Below are 20,942 nucleotides of genomic sequence, written 5' to 3'. Positions count from 1 at the left end.
TGGTTTCATTTATTTCCATAACAAGTAAACAATTTTCTAAAATCTAAGTAATATGAACATTTCTCAGAATGAAGTCGACAACTTATGAATTTGATATCACTATTTAACAATCCTGATGATATAAAACAGCCTATTATTCCTAGCTTTTTTGAAAGATAGTCTACCCTCTATACTACATAACGGTAAGATAGAAACCAAGGCCTTAACAGTTTTCTTACCTAGAGCGAAGGCCTCACAACAGTATGCATTTTAGTGAGTCTTACAACTCCTTTTCTAACTCATATGTCTTATAACTTGACTTGAACTATAGGACCAGTTCTTAAGAGGAAGATTTTGTTTAGCGTATATGCTCCTTGGAGCTCATTTTAACATGTTAGAATGTTCATTTTTTTTCTCCCTTTACCCCCAGGCTGGCGCATGGCCTCTAACTCAGGCTCCTTCATCAACATTTGCAATTCCTCAGGAACTGGAAAAAAGTGTACAGATGGTAGGTTAGTAGTTTCTTGCAAATTTGTAGCAAATTTAATAATACTTTATTAGAATCTCAAACAAAAAGCCGTTAATTGTTGTTGTGAGGCCACTGTGTCTGTCGGGTGTATATGTAAACCACAATTATTCAAACAGCAGTTATCTGAAATTTGAATGGGTTCCCCAAATGAAAGTCTGATCTTATGAAATTCCAGGTTTTCAAATTTTAGCTGTGCCCTTCTAGCTCTTCAAATAATTGAAATTTATAGGAACATACCTCTGAGCTCAAATGTTGATTCCTAATATTCAGGGAGAAAAGATGATCTTCTCTAATATCAAATCTTAGCGCATATAAGTATCTTGCCCTGTGATTCAGAGGAGCCCTTGAAAACCAAGATTCTGACTGTTCTGCATGAAAGCTCTTCTTGTACTTTTCAGAACAGTATGGGTTTCCCCCTGTGCTCCTTGCCTTTGTCCAAAAACCTCCATCCACCCCTATTGGCATTCAGAATGCTGTATGATTGCTTTTTGTCCTCCATCCTAGAAGTGGCACCATTTCAGAGGCCCTGTATTTTTATTATATTCTTGTATTCTAAATTCTAGTTACATGTACCTTGTATATATTTAAAATATACAAAATATCTATGTTGACCTGTGTCAACATGTATGTAGGTTCTGAAGCACATTGGAAAGAAAGCATATAAAATGAAAAATATTTTTACTTTATCATAACAACTGAAGTCTATAGAAGTGTACACGTACAATTTCAGGATATAATCTTAAATTGATGTCTAATGGAAAACTTCTATATTTGCTGTAAAGTGTCCTTTTGCTACTTAATAAGTGTTTAAAGTTTTTTAATGAAATATTTCAATTTCAACTTTACTGTATTAAGCAATATTAAATCTTGTAGTACATCAAACAAAGTATTCTCATACTATACTCATTCCACCAATCCTGGCACTGCTGGGAAGTCCCACCCCATGGCTGTTATCACTGATGCAGTTCTCTAGAAGATCCTAGAGGTGAATATACAGCCTTTATTAGAAGGTGATTCCTCAGCATGCTCCTAGTATGCGGCTTCTGCAACAGCTTTCTCCCTCAAACCTATTAGGAGGCCCCCTTTTCTACTGTTATTAGATGGGAACATTTTTATGCTCTTCCTTTTGTCTGTCTTCCCTCACTGGCCTTAAGAGCCACCAGCAGACATACCCACCCACAAAAGATCTCCGCTGTTAGCCAATGAAAGCAGCTTTGCCTTCACCACTTGCACGCGCATTCTGCTCCTTTTTCCTATTCTGTCAACAGCTATGCCTCAGCTTGCTAAACTAGCAACGCCCCCACTCAGCAATGTTTCCAAAGATGTCCAGTGAGGGCAAGACTAAGAAGGAGTCAAGTAATCCCTACTCCAGTTCTGGAATTCCTTCCTTTTTGATTCTCTTTTTAAATAATGGTCTGACCCCTTCTTCATTGACTTGGGCTTCTGTCTACTTCCTTTTAGCATTGCCTTTCTTTTCCTCTTCCCAATAATTTTTATTGTGCTCCAGGTTCTTGATCCCCCATGTTCCTCAGATAGTACAGTGACAGGAATTGGATATATGAATTAATAGCTACCTTAATTATGTTTTTGGTCAAAGGCAATCTTTCTCCCTACTTCCCAGGAGTCTCCAGTGTAAGGTCCTGCAAGGATTCTTTTTAATTTTTGGCCACTGTTCCTCTGGGTTTTCAAGGGCCTTCTCCTTTAGTATGCACCACACTTCTCCAGAGATTCAAAGGCAAATGTCTGGGAGGAAAAGACTAAAACCTCGGAGGGTTGTAAGCTTTTGTGAGTTTGATTCAAATATGGACAGTAGGTTAGTCTGAACTGAGCGCCTTACCTTAGTTGAAAATTGAAGCTCTCCAGCTTTTCTTTTCTCCCCATTTCCCCAGGCCCCTGAAAATAAAAAAGCCAATAGGGAGGCTACCTGAAGCATGTTGCCCACCCCTCGAGACCTCTGATATAGAAATCTTGAATCCATTTTCAAGGAATTAGGATTCCTGTTCTATAGCCCATCTTGTGGCTTTGATCTGTCTGGTTACTTCTAGAGCCTCACTGTCTTACCTAAAAGCCTTCAGTAAAATGTAGAAACCATACTGGGAAGGTAAAACATTAGTTAAAGGTCCCTGTGATGACATATGCTATTTGAGTTCTGTGCTGTGCTGTGCTCTACATATAAACAATATTTCAATTGACCATGATTCAGGCTCACTTCACAGGTATCATGTTCTTTGGAGGAGATCCTAGACATCACCATTGAGGAATCCTCAGATCTTAGTGAGCTTGAGTTTCCTTGGGTGAACAAGGAAAAACATTCAAAAAACAGATTTAGGCAGTACTGATACTCTGCCTTTCACTCAAAGTATCTTTTCTCTCTCTTTTCAGAGCAGACCCAGAGGTTACTATTCTAGATGCTCTTTCCAGCAGTGCAGGCTTTCAAATTCTATGCTTCTGTCAAGCAACAATGAAGAGTGGTTGGCTCACACCCCACTTCTGCCCAGCAAGGAGAGACTAAATCTATCTTCTTCGAGTGCTTGCACGTGTCCATTCCAATGTAGGGGTGTGTGTGCCCTGAGCAATTGCTGGAATATTTTCCCTTAGTGGTATCCGTCAAATTGGCTCTACCACACCCTGGTACCGTATGCTAATAGTGCCAGTATAAGGGGCCCTGCTGAGCTCGCGCCCCTCAGTTCCTTCTTACCACCCATAATGGTTGCTGGAACTTCCCTCGTTGCTTCGGCAATCTTCTCCAGTGGTTTCCTCTTATTTGTTGCGTGTATATATAGTTATAGTAGCTAGTTAGTTTGAAAGTAGTTTTAGTAATCTTTCAAAACCAGACACCTCTACACTTGTTGAAGAGGCTTGTCCTCTCCCCGGTGACAAGGTATGCCTCCCTCATCATCAGGCTTTAAGCTGTGCTCTTCCTGTAGCAAGTTGATGCCATTGAACGACCTGCAGTTGAGTTGTCGAAAGTATTTAGGGGAAACTCACAGGAAGGATCGCTATCAGATCTGCAAGGAGTTCAAGCCCTGCACCCAGAAAGACCAGGCAGCGAGACTGAAGGTCCTCCTGATGAAGGCAGCCCTGAGACTAGCATCGGAGCCGCAATCAGACTCTGCACCGAGAACCTCTGCTTCGGTGTGGAGAACTCTTCCCACCAATCGAGACTCTCACCACCACTCCTCCTTGCCCAAGAAGAGGCACTACAAGCACTGAGACAAAAGTTGCTCCTTGATACCAAAAGGGAGTAGGCAAGGGGACAGGAATAGTGTGAGACTCATGTCATGCCGATCTCCTTTTCTGGCACTGCTGCAGCCCCCACCATCAGCACCGGCACCGACTCTAGTTCCACATACCCCATCGAGGGATGCACCATCCTCCAGCAGGCAGCGTACCAGACAGTTTGTTATACTGTCCACTCTGGAGGCATATGCAGCATCTAGGGACTTGCTCATGCTGCCGGTCCCAGGATCCTCTGACATCCAGGACTTGGTGTCGTCGAGTGGCAAAGAGCCCTTCCCCAGCCTCCAAATGGCACTGAGACCACTCTCCAGGGGTAAACCCCCTCTAATTCCTCACCCCCACGTGTCCCCACAGAACCACTAACTGGCACTGGGAGGATTGGCACCTCCATGGTCCCCTCACCTTAGCTCATCTTCCTCATCAGGGTTGGAAGTGAGGCCCTATTTTTTTCACCACTGGGAGCGCCCACGCTACTCGCCGCACCTATCCTACAATTACTGGGATATCCAGTGCAGTGGTGCCTCTGAACACGTGGACTATGAGGACAGGCACCAGTGCAGTGGCCTTTTTGGAACCTCTGTGGATTTCCGCCAGGCCAGGGCACTGTCTCAAGGCATTCTTATTCGGTAGCCTCAGAGGGTAGAGTGCTTCTGAGTCTGTGCTGCAAGACACCAGACCTGGACTCTGCTGTTAAGCCCAGTACTGAGCCTGGTACCAAGCTGCTGGAGCATGTCCCTCAGGTCACTGCTGACACAGAGGAAAGAGCAGAGTCCTTACCTGCCTCCCCCTCTTCTTCCCCAGATGAGGCACTGATGGCTACCAGGGTATCCCCATCCCAGGATGAGCACAAGGCCCACCAGGACTTATTAAAGCAGGTGGCCTTGAATTTGGGCATCCAGGCGGAGGTGGTGGAAGAGATTGCACTTGGCCTTCTGGACATTTTGGTAGTGGCAGGCCCCTCAGGACTGGCTCTTCCCCTTAATGAGGCGATCATGAAGCCCGTTAAGACTCTCTGGCAGATCCCTGCTTCTCTCCCGCCTACAGCTAAACATATGGAGCAAAAATATTTTGTACCTGCAAAGGGCTGCAAATTCCTATTCTCTCCTCCTTCTCCTGGGTCTTTAGTGGTGGAAGCCGCTAAGGATAGGGACCATCAAGGTTAAGCAGGGCACGCACCTAAGGCGAAGGGTCCCCAAAAGCTCTGTATAGCAAACTAGCAAGCCTTGCTAGGTGGCTATGATTTTAACATGTGGGAAGCTATGCAAAAATTTAAGGACATGGTTCCCCAGGGTGCCAGGCAGGAGTTCTTTTCCCTTGTAGAAGAAGAGAAGACACTGACCCGGGCCTCCTTGCAGGCAGCCTTGGACGCCGCTGATTACATGGCCAGATCAATGGCCACAGCTGTCACCATGCGTAGGAGCTCGTGGTTTCAATCCTCTGGGTTTCCTCAGGAAATGCAGCAGACGCTCCAGGACCTTCCATTTGAAGCAAACAGATGCTAAGCTGTAGATGCTTTATTGCCCTAAAGACTATAAGGCAACTTTGAAATCTCTGAGCCTGTATTCACCTGTGGCATCTAGAAGGCAGTATAGGCCCCAGCAGTCTGGCCGTTTCTACTCTCAACTGCTCTGACACCTCCAGAGGAGGAGAAAGAACAAGGCATTCATGCTTTTGCAGTCTGTCCCTTCAAAGCATCTTTCATTTCAGGATCCAGTTACCCCTATTTTTCCCAACTGTCTGTCCCATTTCCTCAGCGCCTGGAACTACATTACCTCAGACCTCTGGGTCCTAAACACAGAAGAATTTGGATATACCTTCGAATTTTTGTCAACCCCATCTTCCCACCCACCCTCCCTGCCCCTCTCCAGGACCCTTCTCACGCGCAACTATTGAAGCAAGAAGTCCAATTCCTTCTTCGGATGGGGGCCATGGAAGAGGCTCTGCATCAGCCAAGAGGAAAGGGGGTCTATTCCTGCTACTTCCTGATCCTGAAAGCCTGCTCAGAGCAGGTTCGTAAAGTCCTACTGGGCAGCAGAAAACCTTCCACTAGGGCGACATACCTGGTGAAGTGGAAATGATTCTCCATCTGGTCTTCCAAGCCTGGTGTTCTACCTGTGCAGTCCTCATTGCAGCTTGTTCTGGAATATCTCCTACTTTTGCAGCAGCAAGCCCTAGCTTTTTCTTCAATCAAGGTCCACATGGCAGCTAATTCAGCCTTTTATCTGAAGGTCAACAATAGGTCAGTTTTCTCTCACAAGATGATAATTTGTTTTCTCAAAAGGATGGAGACAGTGTTCCCTCAGATAAAGGAGCTGATATCTTCTCCCCGGGACCTAGATCTTGTCTTGTCAAAACTGACGAGCCTGTCCTTTGATCCACTAGCAACACGCTCACTGTTGCACCTCGCTTGGAAGGTGGCCTTTTTGATAGCCATTACATCAGTCAGGAGAGTTTCAGAGATCTGAGCCCTCACCTCAGACCCCTGTATACAATTTTCATCAAATATAAAGTGAAGCTACACCTGCATCCAAAGTTCCATCTGAAAGTGTTTTCTCAATTCCACTGCAACCAACCAATTTTCCTACCAGTATTCTATCCTAAGCTGCATGCAGATAGGGAGGAACGTCTCCATTCCTTGGATGTCAGACGAGCTCTGGCATTTTATATTCAGAGGACCAAATCATTCCGCAGATAACCACAGCTCTTCATAGCTGTAGCAGAGAGAATGAAAGGGCTTCCCTCTCTGCTCAGAGGATTTTGTCTCAGATCACATCATGTATCCAGGCATGTTATGACCTTGCGGGGCCTCTCCCGCCTCTTCAGCGACTTTCCTGGATCAAGTTTCTATTCACCATATCTGCAAGGCTGGGACCTGGTCCTTGGTGCACACGTTCTCAGCACTGTATACCATCACTCAAGAAGCCAGAGATGAGGCCTACTTTGGTCACACAGTGTTGCAGTCTGCTTGTCCTTAAGCTCCAAGCCCACCTTCACTGCACCTGCCTGTGAGTCATCTACACTGTAATTGACATGTGAAAACACTTGGGGGGAAAAAAATGGTTACTGACCTTTTGTAACTGTTCTTCGAGATGTGTTGCACATGCTCATTCCAAGGCCCACCCACCATCTTCTGTCTTGGAATGGTTGGTAAAAAGCAACTGAAGGGCGCAGGCTCATCAGGGCCCGTTATACCAGCCCTATGAGAGCACAGCTCCAGGGGGGCGCTAGAGTTGACCCAACAGATACCACCAAGGAAAAAAATTCTGGCAACTGTGTCGGGATGTGCACACACCTACGTTGGAATGGACATGTGCAACACATCTCGAAGAGCAACAGTTACAAAAGGTCAGTAACTGTTTTTGGTTTTTACTGGCCCAGATGAAAATCGGGACCAATGCTTTGTGATTGTCAAAGGGCTACCTCATTGAACTTGTCTCCTTCTGACTAGATTCATTTCAGCCTCTCAAAGGATACATTAAAGTTTACCTCCTTATTCCAGACTATATGGCTGATTCTACATTCATTTGTTTTGCTATTGAGAGACTTATATTATTAGTACATTTTTCTATCCTTTGATCTTTTCTTAGCTCTAAAAGTCTTCTAAAAATCCTGTTGATAATGGTGCCAGCTTCAGTGTGTGTGGGGGGAAATCCTTGTTTTCCATAGTTTGAACATCCTGCTTATGAGATCTCCTTTCTTCCAGCATACTTATGGACATGTGCTCTCTCTTCTTCCAGACCATGGGTTTATGGTGCACTGTAAGAGCTCTTACTTTCCTGGGACATGATCCTCCTAGGCACTCAACCTCACATTCACCTCAGCAAGGTGGTTCTCATAGGTCAGAGGTCCCACAAACTAAACGGTTCAGTCCAACCTGGTCATAACCTTTTGTTAGATTCTATATCTTCTATGCATTCTGGTATTCTATCAACCCATCTTTAATTCTCCCTCTCTCCAGGCTTTGTTTTGGTATGAGACTGCTAAGGAGAAACCATATACCTGCATACCATCATTCCAACACAAGTAATTCATTTCCTCAGATGGTGGAAGAGCTCCCAAGAGCTTGCACGAAGGGAAGCCTGTTTCTGACGTGATCGTGATCTTCATGAATGCAAGCTGAGAGGCGCTGGGTTAGTCACCTGGGCTTCCTCATGTACCATGTGCAAGAGGGAGGCTCTGTACAGTAGCAGCTGACTGGAATTCTGGGCCACTAGGTTTATCCTGAAGAAATATGTTTTTCGCTGGGAATCAGAATGGTCCTTTGTGGAATGCTGTAACTAGTCAGCCGTTACCTTCGCTATCAGACAAAGGCATTCAGCTTCTGAAGAAAGGTGCTTCATGAGGGTTCTGACGTAGGCCTAAAGGAAGATGATAGAAGATCAACTATGTATGGGAGTGTCTCTGGACTAATTGATGAACAGGCAGGCAGGTTTTCTTCAAGATCTTGGAGCTCTGGAACTTCTCAAAAATATACTTTATTTGCATCTTATAACAGCAGTTTTAATGTGTACTACTTCAGGCACTGGGAGAAGGCAATCTGGAAAATAGACAATTTCTTCTTAAAGTGTTCAAGCGTGCTCTTCTATACATTCCTCCTCTGTCATTATTAAACATCATTGCCAAGAAAAGTTGGATTGGGCCAAACTGACCCAAGGCAAAACTGTCTTTTTTTGGCCTGTCTCAAGGAGAGGTGCCTGGAACCTGCTTAAATTCTTCCCATAGCCAAAGAACATCCTGACCATGGGGTCCAACCAAACTCCTGAACCTGAGCTTCTTGTCCCTTTCAGCTGGGAAACGAGAGACTGAGGCTTCTGGACTTTTGCTGGGCAGTATCCTGACAGTAGATAAAATATTAGAACTAAGACTTACCAATGGATTTGATCCATATTTGAAGCATCAGCTGTAACGAAGGCTCAGTCAAGGGACTGCCTTTATGTTTATCTGTTTTTGAGAAAAGGTTCCAGCAAAATTTCAGGTTTAGATGGTGGCACTAGGAGCTTGGAGGATCTGTAAGGGAAAATCTACTGCAGTCTCACCCCTGTATTTCTAGATTTCTTCATGCAGTTAAAGGATTGGACTACCTTTATGCTATCCCATACACAGTTGGAAACTCAGTCTGGTTTTGCAAGCCTTGTTGCAACTTCTTTTTGAGCTTTTTGGGAACTGCTAACTTTATCCACAGCATCAAACTAACTTTTCTTGTTACAATTACCTTGAACTCACAAGAAAAATGAATTTGAAGATATAGCTGTTAAGGAACCTCTCTCACGCAGTCCATTCCTTACAAAGGGGTCCTGTGAACCACTCTGGAATGTGTAGTCCCCGTGAATTTAGTTTTTCATATTAGTCAAGATATTTCATTTCCTTCCTTGATCCTTCCCTCATTCTCTTTCTTACAATTTACTAATTCCCAGCAGTGCCAGGATTGGTGGATTGCATATGGTGTGAAAATGGGACAATTTGTTCCTTATCTGTAAATTGGTTTTCTCATATATAACAATCCACCAATCCTTTATTCCCTTCTTAAAGTTACTGTTTGTTGTTGATAGGAAATTACTGTTAGATGTGGATGTTTTAAGCTTTAGAAGAATCTACTGGTAATATGAAGTACCCACTGCCTATTTAGACTGGGAACTGGATTCCAAGAATCTTCTAGAGAGCCACCTCAGTTACAAGAGCCATGCTCAAGACTTCCCAGCAATGCCAGGATTGGCAAATTGTGTATATAAATGAAGACCAGTTTACAGGTGAGGAACAAAATTGTCCCATAATACTGGGAAGATACTATTAAGGACTTTTTTTAAAAAGGAAAAGAGGAGACATTCATTTTGTTAATTTCTAAGTGAACATCTTTGTACCCTTGGACTTCTTGTCTTATTGTGTATATTTTCTGTGTGTGGCTTTGGAATATGAGCATGATAAATCTATATTGAAATGTCTTAAAATAGTCGCACCAAAAATCAGTTTCCAGAGCTCTCAATGTGACACCTTACAGAAGCACTAAAACGTATGTAAAAACGTAAAGGAAGAAGAAATTAACAAGATTATTACTGTGTTGAAGAATATTGTCTAAGATTTTTCAAGAGATCAATGATTTTAAGTGCTTCAGTTTTGGGGTGTCTGGTTTGAGGTGCCTTAAAAAGGAGACTACTTTTCAAGTGGTGGGTGTTCAGCATTTCATGAAAATCAGAAACCTTCAAAGTTCAGGGAGGACATCCAGAAATTGATGCACCCAGAGACACTGCTCATTTTTAATAATCTTGGCAATTAGATCTTGATAACTCAGTTGTGGCAGGTCTGAGGTTATATTACTCTCTACAAACATCAAAATAGTAGTGAAATTTGCTTGCAGTTTAATCTTGCTTCCAGAGACACCTCTGAAAACTGGGATGGAGTGGGTGTGGTTGCACGATCTGCGCTTGGTGATGCTTAGTCCTGCTCAATTTGTTAGCCTACTAGAAAGAAATTAGACCCCTACTTTTGTGGGTTTGATAAGAGCTAATCTGCTTACATAGTGCCTTTGTTGGCTCATCGACACTAAGCACATGTCTAGTAAAACACGATAGCAGCAGATGTAATGATATAAAATGTAAGTAGTGAAGGAGAGAGGAAACTGGATTGCAAAGTGTTTTCTGCTTTCCAGAAAAAAACCAACCTAAGAAGTAACATATTTAAAAAGAGTTAGAACCAATTCTTTTTTATAACATGTTTAAAAACATTTGACAGGGTTCTCTAAATAACTTAAACATGTTGGGCCATTTGGACTAAATATGACTAATAGAAATACTCTTTAAAAGTGCCTACTTCAAGAGGATGTAGGCTTCAGTTATGTTAGGGAATTATTCCGAAATACAGATTGTGCTCATATCTTGTTCTTCCTTTTTAATGCCTCTTATGGAAAATTGTAGCGTTCCTGTACTTTGAAAATTAATATTTGGATTCTGACTGTGACGTTGAAATTTAATTTTTGACTGTTTGCAAAATGAAACAATACTAATATGATCCACACAGGCTGGCCAATGCAACCATAAAGGGGAATTCAATCCATCTTTGATGATTTTGAAGGACACTCCTTTTGCTTTTTAAGGGTAGTATATCGCTGTGGCTCGCTGGACCCCCGTTGTGAATAATAATGAGGGGATTATCTGATAACCAAGTTGCTATTAGATATCGTCCTCTTTTTTTTTTCTTGCAGATGTACAGAATTAAATGTTAGCTACAGCTTTTACTTGTATTTCTGACTTTATTGTTCCGTTTAGAGTTGTGTTAATCAAAATATGGTGCATTCTGCTTTTGACTTTATTTAGTCAGTAGAATCGTACAACTAATTGAGCTTACTTCAGGAAGATACAAAATCTCTATAGATCTAGCTCAAAACAGCTTCAAAGAAATCATTAAGAGAAAATAGCTGTTTTTCTTCTGAGCTTTCATTCATTTGTAATCTCTGGCTGTCAGTGGGCTATGCTCTGAGAAGTTGTCACCCCTGTGGTTGGGGAATTAAATAAAAGCTGCTTTTTGAGGTTTTTCTACTAATAACTCTTCTTTAAGCACCCACTTCCTTTAATTTATTAATATAAATATGTATGGAAGATATAGGTAACATAAAAATGGGTACGTATTTGTAGTGTACAATAAATTTCTGAAATTAGAATAAATTTAATCTAAAATAAATTAATTGTATGGAACTTCCTTGATTATCTGAATCTCCAGACCTCTTAATTTCTGTTGAAAATCTGTTGTTTGTTCAAATTTTCATACATGAAAAATTTAAAACATTAATGTAGTTTATTACATCATGTGTATTATGAGTAAGCAGTCAGGTTAGTACATGATGTTATGGTACATTTCCTGAATTATCTTTTACATTTCTTTATTGATGCACGTTATTCTGAGAGATGTTAATCTAGATTGTTTCCATATTTTTGCAGCACCAAAGATAATGTGTATATATCATAATATGTAATTACATATGATTCGCTTTAATAGCAACATCCATCAAAACAGCTAGATCTAGCTAAATTATATCAAAACACAGATAAAGTGGGTTTTCTAATTTGATTGAAACAGTGAATCAAAAATAGTGTATGAAGGATTATGATTGCATCAAAGGAAAGGTTACAAATATAATTGTACTGTGCATATGATGATAGAAGCGACAATGTAACAACCGTAATAGTAGTAATGCACTTTTAATACCCTAATTAATACTATAATAATAGTACAATATTATAATAATTGTTATACAAATTTTATCAATTTATTCTTTTGGGATCAATATTGATAACACTTGTATTTGAACAATACTGAGCTACAGCATTGATTGTTAATTCATATGATGATTTCTTGATGTCATCTCTGACATAGTCAGTCTCTAAAGTCTTAGGTTTCAAATTATAATATGTAGATTTAATCATGTTTGGCTAAGACATTTTGGTCAAAACTAAAAGCTCAAATTTTTCAACTTACACCTTGTAAATATATGAAGAAATACTGTGTAGTATTTTTAAATGTGTAGGTACAAAATATTGAATATTAAATTAGTATTTCTTCTCTACTGTAGTAGTAATGTGACAGTGATTTATTAAGGCTATAAATAGTTATAAGTGATATAACTGAAGATGACTTTTGTTTTACAGTTTGAATTATTTTACAGTCAGCACTTCAGTGGGAGGAAGCTTACTTGGTTACATTATCTCTGTACAGGTAAAATAAATGGATATTTCTGGTGTGTTGAAAACTTACAAAATAGCACATGCTTCACATAACAGGCAATAAATAATTTTCTGTTCTACATATACATAAACTCCTTTCCAATTTGAAACAGTTTTTTATAAAGCCGTGTGTCTTTTTTTTACATTCATAGTATATTAATATGGTTTTGCCCTTATCTCAAGCAGCATTTCTTAATTACATCTTTTATAATCTACATTTTATGCATATAATTCATTACATCCAATTATTGGTTTAAAAAAAAAAAACATTGATGTACATTGTTGGCTTTAAAAGCCATGGCAGAACTTCTGGGTTATTAACCAATGAGCTGACCTTCAACCAGTTAAGTGTTCTGTACTGCTTGACTGGCCTTTTAGCTTAACATGAGTACACAGAAGTTTTAAGTGAGACCAGTTTAAGTTAAATTGCCAACTACCATTTTTAAAAAATTAGTAATAAGTTGGCTTCCCTGGCCTGTTGCATGAGGTTCAGCTCTGTGATTCACAGCTAGGAGGAAGCCATTAAAAAAATATTTAATCTTATTATCAGTTTTCTCTCTAATTTTTTACATCCATGTGCTGAATGAATTTTGTTATGTGCACCAATATGGAGGTGGTATGTGGCAGTGGTGGGACTGAGGGGTTCGGAGTGTGGGAGGGGACTCAGGGCTGGGACAGAGGGTTTGGGCGCAGGGGGGGTGAGGGCTCTGGGGTGGGGCTGGGGATGAGGGGATTGGGGTGCAGAAGAGGGCTAGGGCAGAGGATTGGGGTATGGGAGCGGTGCGGGCTCTGAGGTGGGGCCAGAGATGAGGGGTTGGTATGTGGGAGGGGGCTCAGGGTCAGGGTTGAGGTGCAGGGGATGAGGGCTCTGGGGTGGCTGGAGATGAGGGGGTTGGGCTACAGGCTGCCCCAGGGTTCAGTGGGGAGTGAGGACTGATGCCTCTCCCCAGCCACGGCAGCTCTGGCTGGGCTGGGCCAGGCCAGGGGAGGGGTGCATCTCCCTTCCTGCACGGCCCTTGATAGCCTGCTGCGTGGCTGCACAACTTAAAGGGAACTTAGCTTATTATCCTTTAGTTCTGTGAGCCATAAAATTGATGATTTTACTTTTTTCCCTGCTCATTCTAAATTATATAAATTATATTACTTAAGCCATGATTTACTATCAATCATTTGCATTATATTTCCAATAGTTCAGTAAACTGGGTCCTTAATAATTGAGCACCATAGCTTATTTTTTAAAGGTGAATGATAAAGTCAGAGTAGCACACAGCAGTGCATTGCATATTCAAATGCATGCAGTGGCATGACAACTGAGGATCCTCATTAGTCTAGTTCTACCCCACCCAGCGCCCCATTAGATCAGAGGTTAGATCTATCCACCCCCACAAATTGTCAGGTAGTTCTCTCCGGTGCTTATTTTTTTCAAGGGAAATGTAAAGAAACTTATAATATTCAGAAAACTCCCTTTGTAGAAAATTCTCTTTTTCCATTGAGCATCCTTACTGTAAGACAGTGTTAACTGCAATTTTAACATTGTAATGCACTGAAACTATTTGGGATTTACTTCCTTCATTACTATAAATGAAATTCTACCCTGTCCAAGTGCAATATTAGCTGTCTTCACTTCATCTCTCAAACATGTTGCATACCCATAGCATACTGAATTTTTAGTTAAAAAGTCCATTAATCTGTTTGCATACACACATACAAAAATGACTACACAAACAGGCTGTATGCTACACACACAGCTAGATTAACACCCATGTAGCCATGTATACAAGTGCAAATCCCTGATTTGTGTGCACATCTGTAGTAGTGTTTGTCCAGGACTGCACATGCAGCTTTTAATAGTCAAGTCTTATATGACTTTATAACATAATTGTAAACTTATTATACCAGTTTATGAAACTATTACTACTATTATTATTGTTATTATTATTACTACTACAGGTGAAGTAAAAATGAACTATTTGTGTAAACCTTATGTAGCCATGGTCACAACATACCAAATGGCAGTACTGCTTGCCTTCAACAACAGTGAAACTGTCAGTTATAAAGAGCTTCAGGATAGCACACAGATGAATGAGAAGGAACTGACAAAAACCATCAAATCATTACTTGATGTCAAAATGATCAACCATGACTTAGACAAGGTATGTTGTAATGTCACAAAGAGAATGTGTAACATTTCCAGTCATGGTTTGTTTCTGTTTTCTCATGATGTTTGTTTTGTTTTGTTTTAAAAAAAAGTGTTTGCTCTTCACTTAGGTCCATGTTATTTTCCCCTATGCCTGTTCTCAGATCCCTGTGGGAAAGGCATGAGCACCCACCTCTGGATGGAATAGCCAGTGGGGAGGATAGACGAACAGACATGCTATCCAAATTCCTCACACTGGCTGTACGCCAGCAGGGTCTGCTGAAAAGGTAATACAGCTGAGGCAGTATTATCTTTTCTGCTGAGCCCCTTTTGTGTGCAAAACCTTCCCTTTATGGCTTCAGAGGCAATAACTATCAGTGAAAACTCTAAGCATAGCTCCACTAGAGCCAGGCTGATTTTGGAGTAAAGAAGAGTTGTTATGGCCTGGGATGGAGGCAGTAAAGGCACTGACCAGATGCTGGAACCAAACCACTTGTTCAGTATTGTCTCTTAAAGTCTTAGAATAAAGTGGTCCATGAAATAAAAAGTGTTTTTTGTTGAAGGTACCAAAAAACTTGCAAAAAAAATAGGTAGCATATATTAGAGAAATGCTGTATTTACTATCTGATATGTCTTCTGTCAGGGGATTGTGTTTTATCCTTATAGGTGCTGAACGAGATCATCTAATGTGGCGGTTCTCAACCTGAGGTCTGAGGACCCCTGGGGTAGGGGGAGCTGTGAGCAGCTTTCAGGGGGTTCACCAAGCAGGGCTAAGGTTAGACTTACTGGGGCCCAGGGCAGAAAGCTGAAGTTCCATTGCATGGGGCTCTGAGCCCTTCCACCTGGGACTGGAGCCAAAGCCTGAGCAACCTAGCTTCCTGGGAGCCCCTGCAACATGGGACCCCAGGCAGTCGCACTGCTTGCTACCCTCTAATGCCAGTCCTGGCTTTTATATGCAGAAAACTAGCTGTTGTGGCACAGGTGGGCCATGGCATTTTTATAGCATGTTGCGGGGGAGCCTCGGAAAGAAAAAGGTAGAGAACCTCTGATCTAATGGGTCTTTTCTATCTCTGACTTTCATGTATAATTCTTTTCATAATTTCCTGTTTTTGGAACCTCAAATTGATACTTTATGCCCACTAACTAAAAAGATCTCTTTTTAACATCACTTCTGACTGGAAGGGGAGTACATTAGCTTTGTAATTTTTCCTTCTTGATATGTTAACTTTCGTATGCATCTGTCCTTTAGCTAGAGCTTTGGCTCCGGAGCCACATGCAGGTTAATAAGCAGCTCCTTGCATAGGCGCTGACTCTGGGGCTGGAGCTACAGACATTAACTTTCCAATGTGCCAAGGGGTGCTCACTGCTCAACTCCCTGCTTTGCCCTGGACCCTGCCAACTCCTTCCTCCAAGGTCCCTGCCCCTTCCCCCGAGCCTGCCATGCACTCACTGCTTCCCCCTCTTCTCTCCCCGCCCCCACCCCCTGCACATGCGACACAGCTGATTGCGGCTGGCAGGAGGTGCTGACTGGCAGGGCTGCTGGTGGGCTGCAGCGGGGGGAGCTAATGAGGGGCTGCTGATGTATTACTGTGGCTCTTTGGCAATATACATCGGTAAATTCTGGTTCATTCTCAGGCTCAGGTTGGCCACCCCTGAGCTAGAGTGTTCATGTACCAAAATACCTATACTAATTATGTCTTTCTTTCATGCCTCCAAACAATGAGAAAGCTGAGCTGAGCACATTCTATCAGCGTACTTATTATTACATAAGTCGGTGAACTCCAGGGTGCTAAAATAGTGAAATGCACTTACTTCTGTTTTGCAAGTGGTTTACCAATATCTGAACTACACAGCAGCTAGGAAATAAAATGCAAAGCACAAAGTATGTTACATACCATCCTTCCTTTCTGTTCAAGTTCAGAAAGACAGGAAATTAACTTTTTTCCCCCTTGGTGATAGATTCACTGGTTCATTCTAATAATTTTTTTCCTAGTGCCTATTTGGCCTAGATTGTATTTTTGTTCTGATGTATGCTTAGTATTATTGTGCTTAAACTGTTAAGATTTTGATATGCTATATTGCTTATAACTGCTGATCCTTAACCCTTAATATATTGTCTACACTGTGCCTCAGTGGCAAAAAATATTAATTTAATAAGCTAGATTTCTTCTAGAATGTGAAATTAAAGATGCTACCTAAGCATGTCATTCGATAAATATTGACTTCCTGTGTTCTAAATACTGGCATGTGAACCAGCCAGTGTGTAGGCAGTATTCCAAAGTACTCTATGAAGGATCCCAATAAATTGCCATTTTACTGTGGTTGGAGAATTGGTAGTACTTGTACAGATTACTTGATTGGAAACTGGTAAAGAAGATAGGTGCTCATGCTACATGTCATCCTGCTGGCCAGTTTAGAGAGTCATTGTCTTCAGAGTACAGTGAACAGCTAGCATGGCTATCAGACATGGAGGGGATAAAAACAGATACGTGTTTTGGAAAGAGCAAGGATTAGAATGATGGGAGAACCTATAGTTGAATCACCATGTACACTACAACTATAAAAATTTTAATTTCTTTGTTGTTCAAGCAAACCATGCAATGTGTAGAATGACTGTGGAAAATGCAGCAGTCTCCCCAAAACTCTACTGTAGATGCATGGAAATCCTAGTCTCCTCTCTTGGCTTAAATGCACTGTGTGTTCTCAAAAAAGTCTCTCCAAATTGTATTTTAGAAATACTAAAACAATAGTTTCAATAATAGAAAAAAATTACTTTCATTGTTTGAACTGATTAACACTGTTTATATATGGCAGTGTTCTTTCTGTTCATTTTGGTTCTAAAATAAGCTGATTTTACAGCCCAAATAAGCTGTGGCATGAGAAAAGTTGAACTCCGTTCAAATGGATCTTTGGAATTCCAAAACTTTAATAAGTTGCAATAGACTTCTGACCGTGCATATGAGAGTTCTATTGAGGTGTGTTGTTTTTCCCCATAAACTGTTTGCCACCTTAAAAAATGTGTATGCTGCTTATGCTTTTTGGCAACATTTATGAATGTTAAAATGCATAAATGCTGGATTTTTTTATTGCAGGAAGATATAGAAGCAGAGTCTACTTTTTCATTAAATATGAACTTCAGCAGTAAACGAACAAAATTTAAAATTACCACATCCATGCAGAAAGACACACCGCAGGCAAGTATTTTTCAACATCAATAAAGTCAACAATAAAGTTAATAAAAGTGTTGTTTAAAACTGACTTCATCTAAGGGCTTGGGTACACTTGCAAATTAGAGCGCATTAAAGCAGCCCTGGGTGCCGTAGCTCACTATCCGTCCACACTGGCAAGGCACATAGAGCGTTCTGGCTCCATGACTAGAGCACTCCTGGTACTCCACCTCAGCGAGAAGATTGACGCTTGGTGCACCTTGGCTGAAACGCCTGGGCATCGGTGTGGACGAGGTGTTGCATTACTGCGCTCTGATCAGCCTCCGGAAACGTCCCATAATCCCCTTAGGTCAAGTGGCCACTCTTTGTCATTTGTTTTGGAATCGCTGCAGGAATGCGGATATGTCCTCTGAAAGCTCTGTTTCTGACAGCTGGCTGCTTATCTGCTCCAAGACAAAGCAACCATTTAGTGTGGAATGCTGTGGCGGGAGGGGGTCTGCTGCTGTCTGAATTTACAAGACAGCATGCTGTTATGCTCTCAGCCCCCCAAAAACCCACTGTCTTCCCCCACATACACAAAACACACTCCATGTCCCTCCTGCCCCCCATTTGAAAAGCACGTTGCAGTCACTTGCATGCTGGGGGATAGCTGCCCATAATGCACTGCTCCCAATGCTGCTGCAGGTACCACAAATGTGGCCATGCCAGTGCCCTTGAAGCTGTCAGTGTGGACAGACTGGAGCGCTTTCCCTACTGCGCTCTCCGAAGGCTGGTTTAACTCAAAGCGCTCTACATCTGCAAGTGTAGCCATGCCCTTAATTAATGTAAGTCGGGTGTAAACAGATGCAAGTGTATCTACAAAGGGGTTTAAACAAAATGCATTAAAAATGTTTTAGTTAAACCAGTGCAAGGTTTGTGTGGACATAAGGCTTTACAGAGGGAAAGAAGGATGACTGGGGCTGGCAGAAGAGCTTAGGGCAGAAAATGATGAAGGGAGGGGAAACTGTCTCCTCTTGTCCCCTGGGGAACTGACTGCCCTTTCATCAGCAGTTTGTGGCCAGAGGACCACTTACTATTGGGGGGGAAAAAACTAATTTGGAATCCCAATTTACTATAAAGTCGAACATGGTTATTGGAACACAAATTGCAGCCGGAAAGGGCAGCTGGGTCCATGAGGTGAGGTTATGAGTCCCAAGACCAAAGAAGGAAAGAGGAGATTTTTTTTAAAAAATAGTGAATTTAAAAAAAAAAAGTCAGTATAAACTTTCCCCTGTTTTTTCTTTACCAGGGACTGTGTTTTCCGGTGGAAAAAATTACCCCAGAAGTTGAATTTAGAATCATGACCCATGTTCTGATATGAATAAGCTCCCATGAGATGTGTGTTAGTAAGCTATAGGTGCATTTCTCAGGTGGTTGGTTGAAAGCATTCATGCCTCACAGTCCATCTAAAGCAAGCACCATTAGCCCACTAATGCACTCCTTGATGTGTTTTATTGCTATAACAATGTTCAGAGGTTTAGCTGATTCAGATACTGCTAATAAAAATACTCTAGCCTTATGCAAGAGCCGTCTTATTCCCCAGACTCGGATATTGTATATACCCGGATAGTGTTGACAAACCAAAAAGGCTGCACCTCTTTGCTCCTTCTGAGAAAACTTGCTAGTTAACATTCTCTAAAGTCCATCAGTTGCCACAATCGTTGTCCTTATTTACAGATGGAAAAGGGAGATAGCTTTGTCTAGTATATATCAGGAGGTCTTTGTGATCTTCAGTCTATCCATAACTTGAGTAGAGCTAAATTTTAAACTCACCAGTCATAGATAGACAAGAGGCACTTAATGAAACCTATCCTTATTATCTAGTCATAATTCAAGACATTTGTTAATTGTGGAAGGTTTTTGTCTTTTGAAAAATTTAGAACCAAAGTATGAATTCTACACTAATGTTTTTCCGTTTCTCAATTATTGAAGTGTATCTATATCTGTTACATTAATGAAAGAAATCTATAGTTAGACTAATACTGTAACACGTTTGTTCTTGTTTAATACCCTAAACTTGTTTGTCTTCATTAAAGGTAGTATCCACTACTTGGAATACAGTATATTATAATAAATGGTAGGATATGTGGCTTTATTAGAAAGAACAAACCCAAGAATTTGTGGAATCTCTATTTTGAGTTCTGTATATAATCAAATTTGAAGTTGTGAGGATGAGGGTACACTCTAGTTCTGATCTTAGCCTTCCATGTCCACTAAGGCAGATATTTTTTGTTAGTGCTTTTTAAACAAAAGTATCTTAGTATCTAATCACAGCCCTGAAAGGATTACTCAGTTTAACCCTTTTTAAAACATCAGAACTCAGAAACCTGTATCAGAATGTCTTTCCTTACCTTTACTATGCTAGAAAAAGGAGATAAATATGGACTTGCAAAGATTTCAAAAGTGCCTATTTTCATCAGATTGAATGTTTTATGTTTCAAAACCATTCTTGAAACTATTTAAAACTACAGAACTGTGAAGAATGGGTTTCACTAACTTAAATGGAAGTACCAAGTATTCAGTGGTTCTGTGGATGCAGAATCTACTTCCCCTGTTCCTCGTCACAGAATTGTATTCCAGAATGTCAACTTTAATTTTTTAAATATTGCTTCTGACCTCCATGGCTCTGAAGATTAAGCTTGAAATTGTGAGCGAGGTGTGAACTAGTATACTGTGTGATGTTGTCTTGAGTGAACAGCATGGAACAATAGTTCTGAGAGGTGTGAACTATTTATTTCAATATGTTTCAACTCTCAAGATAAAAATGTTGGTGTTTTATGGTGTCTGCTACTTGACTGCTGATCACTCTTGTAGAAATGTGCAACTAATGTGTTTATCCCACAATTTCAGTTTGATTTCTACACCTCCTAAAATGTCCAAAGATCTAACAGCTTCCAGCATATCTTTTTCCCTTGCTAACTTCTGCAATGTTATTGCATTAATACAGAAATCTAAGACACACTGGAAATAGATAATACAGAAACAACATGCAATTACTATATGTGCTCCAGTATTTATTTTTATATTATTCATATTCTTATTTATTAAAATACATTTTTAAATTGAAATGAAACTGTTATAGAAATCCCAGTCTGCCAGTATCAGAGAAGCCACAGACCTTGTTACAGACCCTGTTCAGT

At 41.0% G+C, this 20,942-nt stretch overlaps 1 protein-coding gene across 14 annotated transcripts in view; it reads left to right on the top strand.

Annotated features, from left to right (window-relative positions):
- CUL2 (cullin 2) overlaps positions 1 to 20,942 on the top strand; it is a 95,674-nt gene that overhangs the window by 63,251 nt on the left and 11,481 nt on the right. For 8 of the 14 annotated variants that reach the window (XM_038389885.2, XM_043509560.1, XM_043509561.1 and 5 more), the window contains 4 exons: positions 410 to 487; positions 12,385 to 12,451; positions 14,410 to 14,612; positions 17,689 to 17,790. In XM_038389885.2, coding sequence (XP_038245813.1) covers positions 410 to 487; positions 12,385 to 12,451; positions 14,410 to 14,612; positions 17,689 to 17,790 — 450 coding nt within the window. The remainder of the gene's footprint in view (positions 1 to 409; positions 488 to 12,384; positions 12,452 to 14,409; positions 14,613 to 17,688; positions 17,791 to 20,942) is intronic. The other 6 variants (XM_043509564.1, XM_038389891.2, XM_043509562.1 and 3 more) reach the window with 2 other exon arrangements.

Source organism: Dermochelys coriacea, chromosome 2 (genome assembly GCF_009764565.3).
Source record: "Dermochelys coriacea isolate rDerCor1 chromosome 2, rDerCor1.pri.v4, whole genome shotgun sequence".
Classification (NCBI taxonomy): Eukaryota; Metazoa; Chordata; order Testudines; family Dermochelyidae; genus Dermochelys; species Dermochelys coriacea.
The sequence above is the reverse complement of the archived record's forward strand: the minus strand, read 5'-3'. Positions and strand labels throughout refer to the sequence as shown.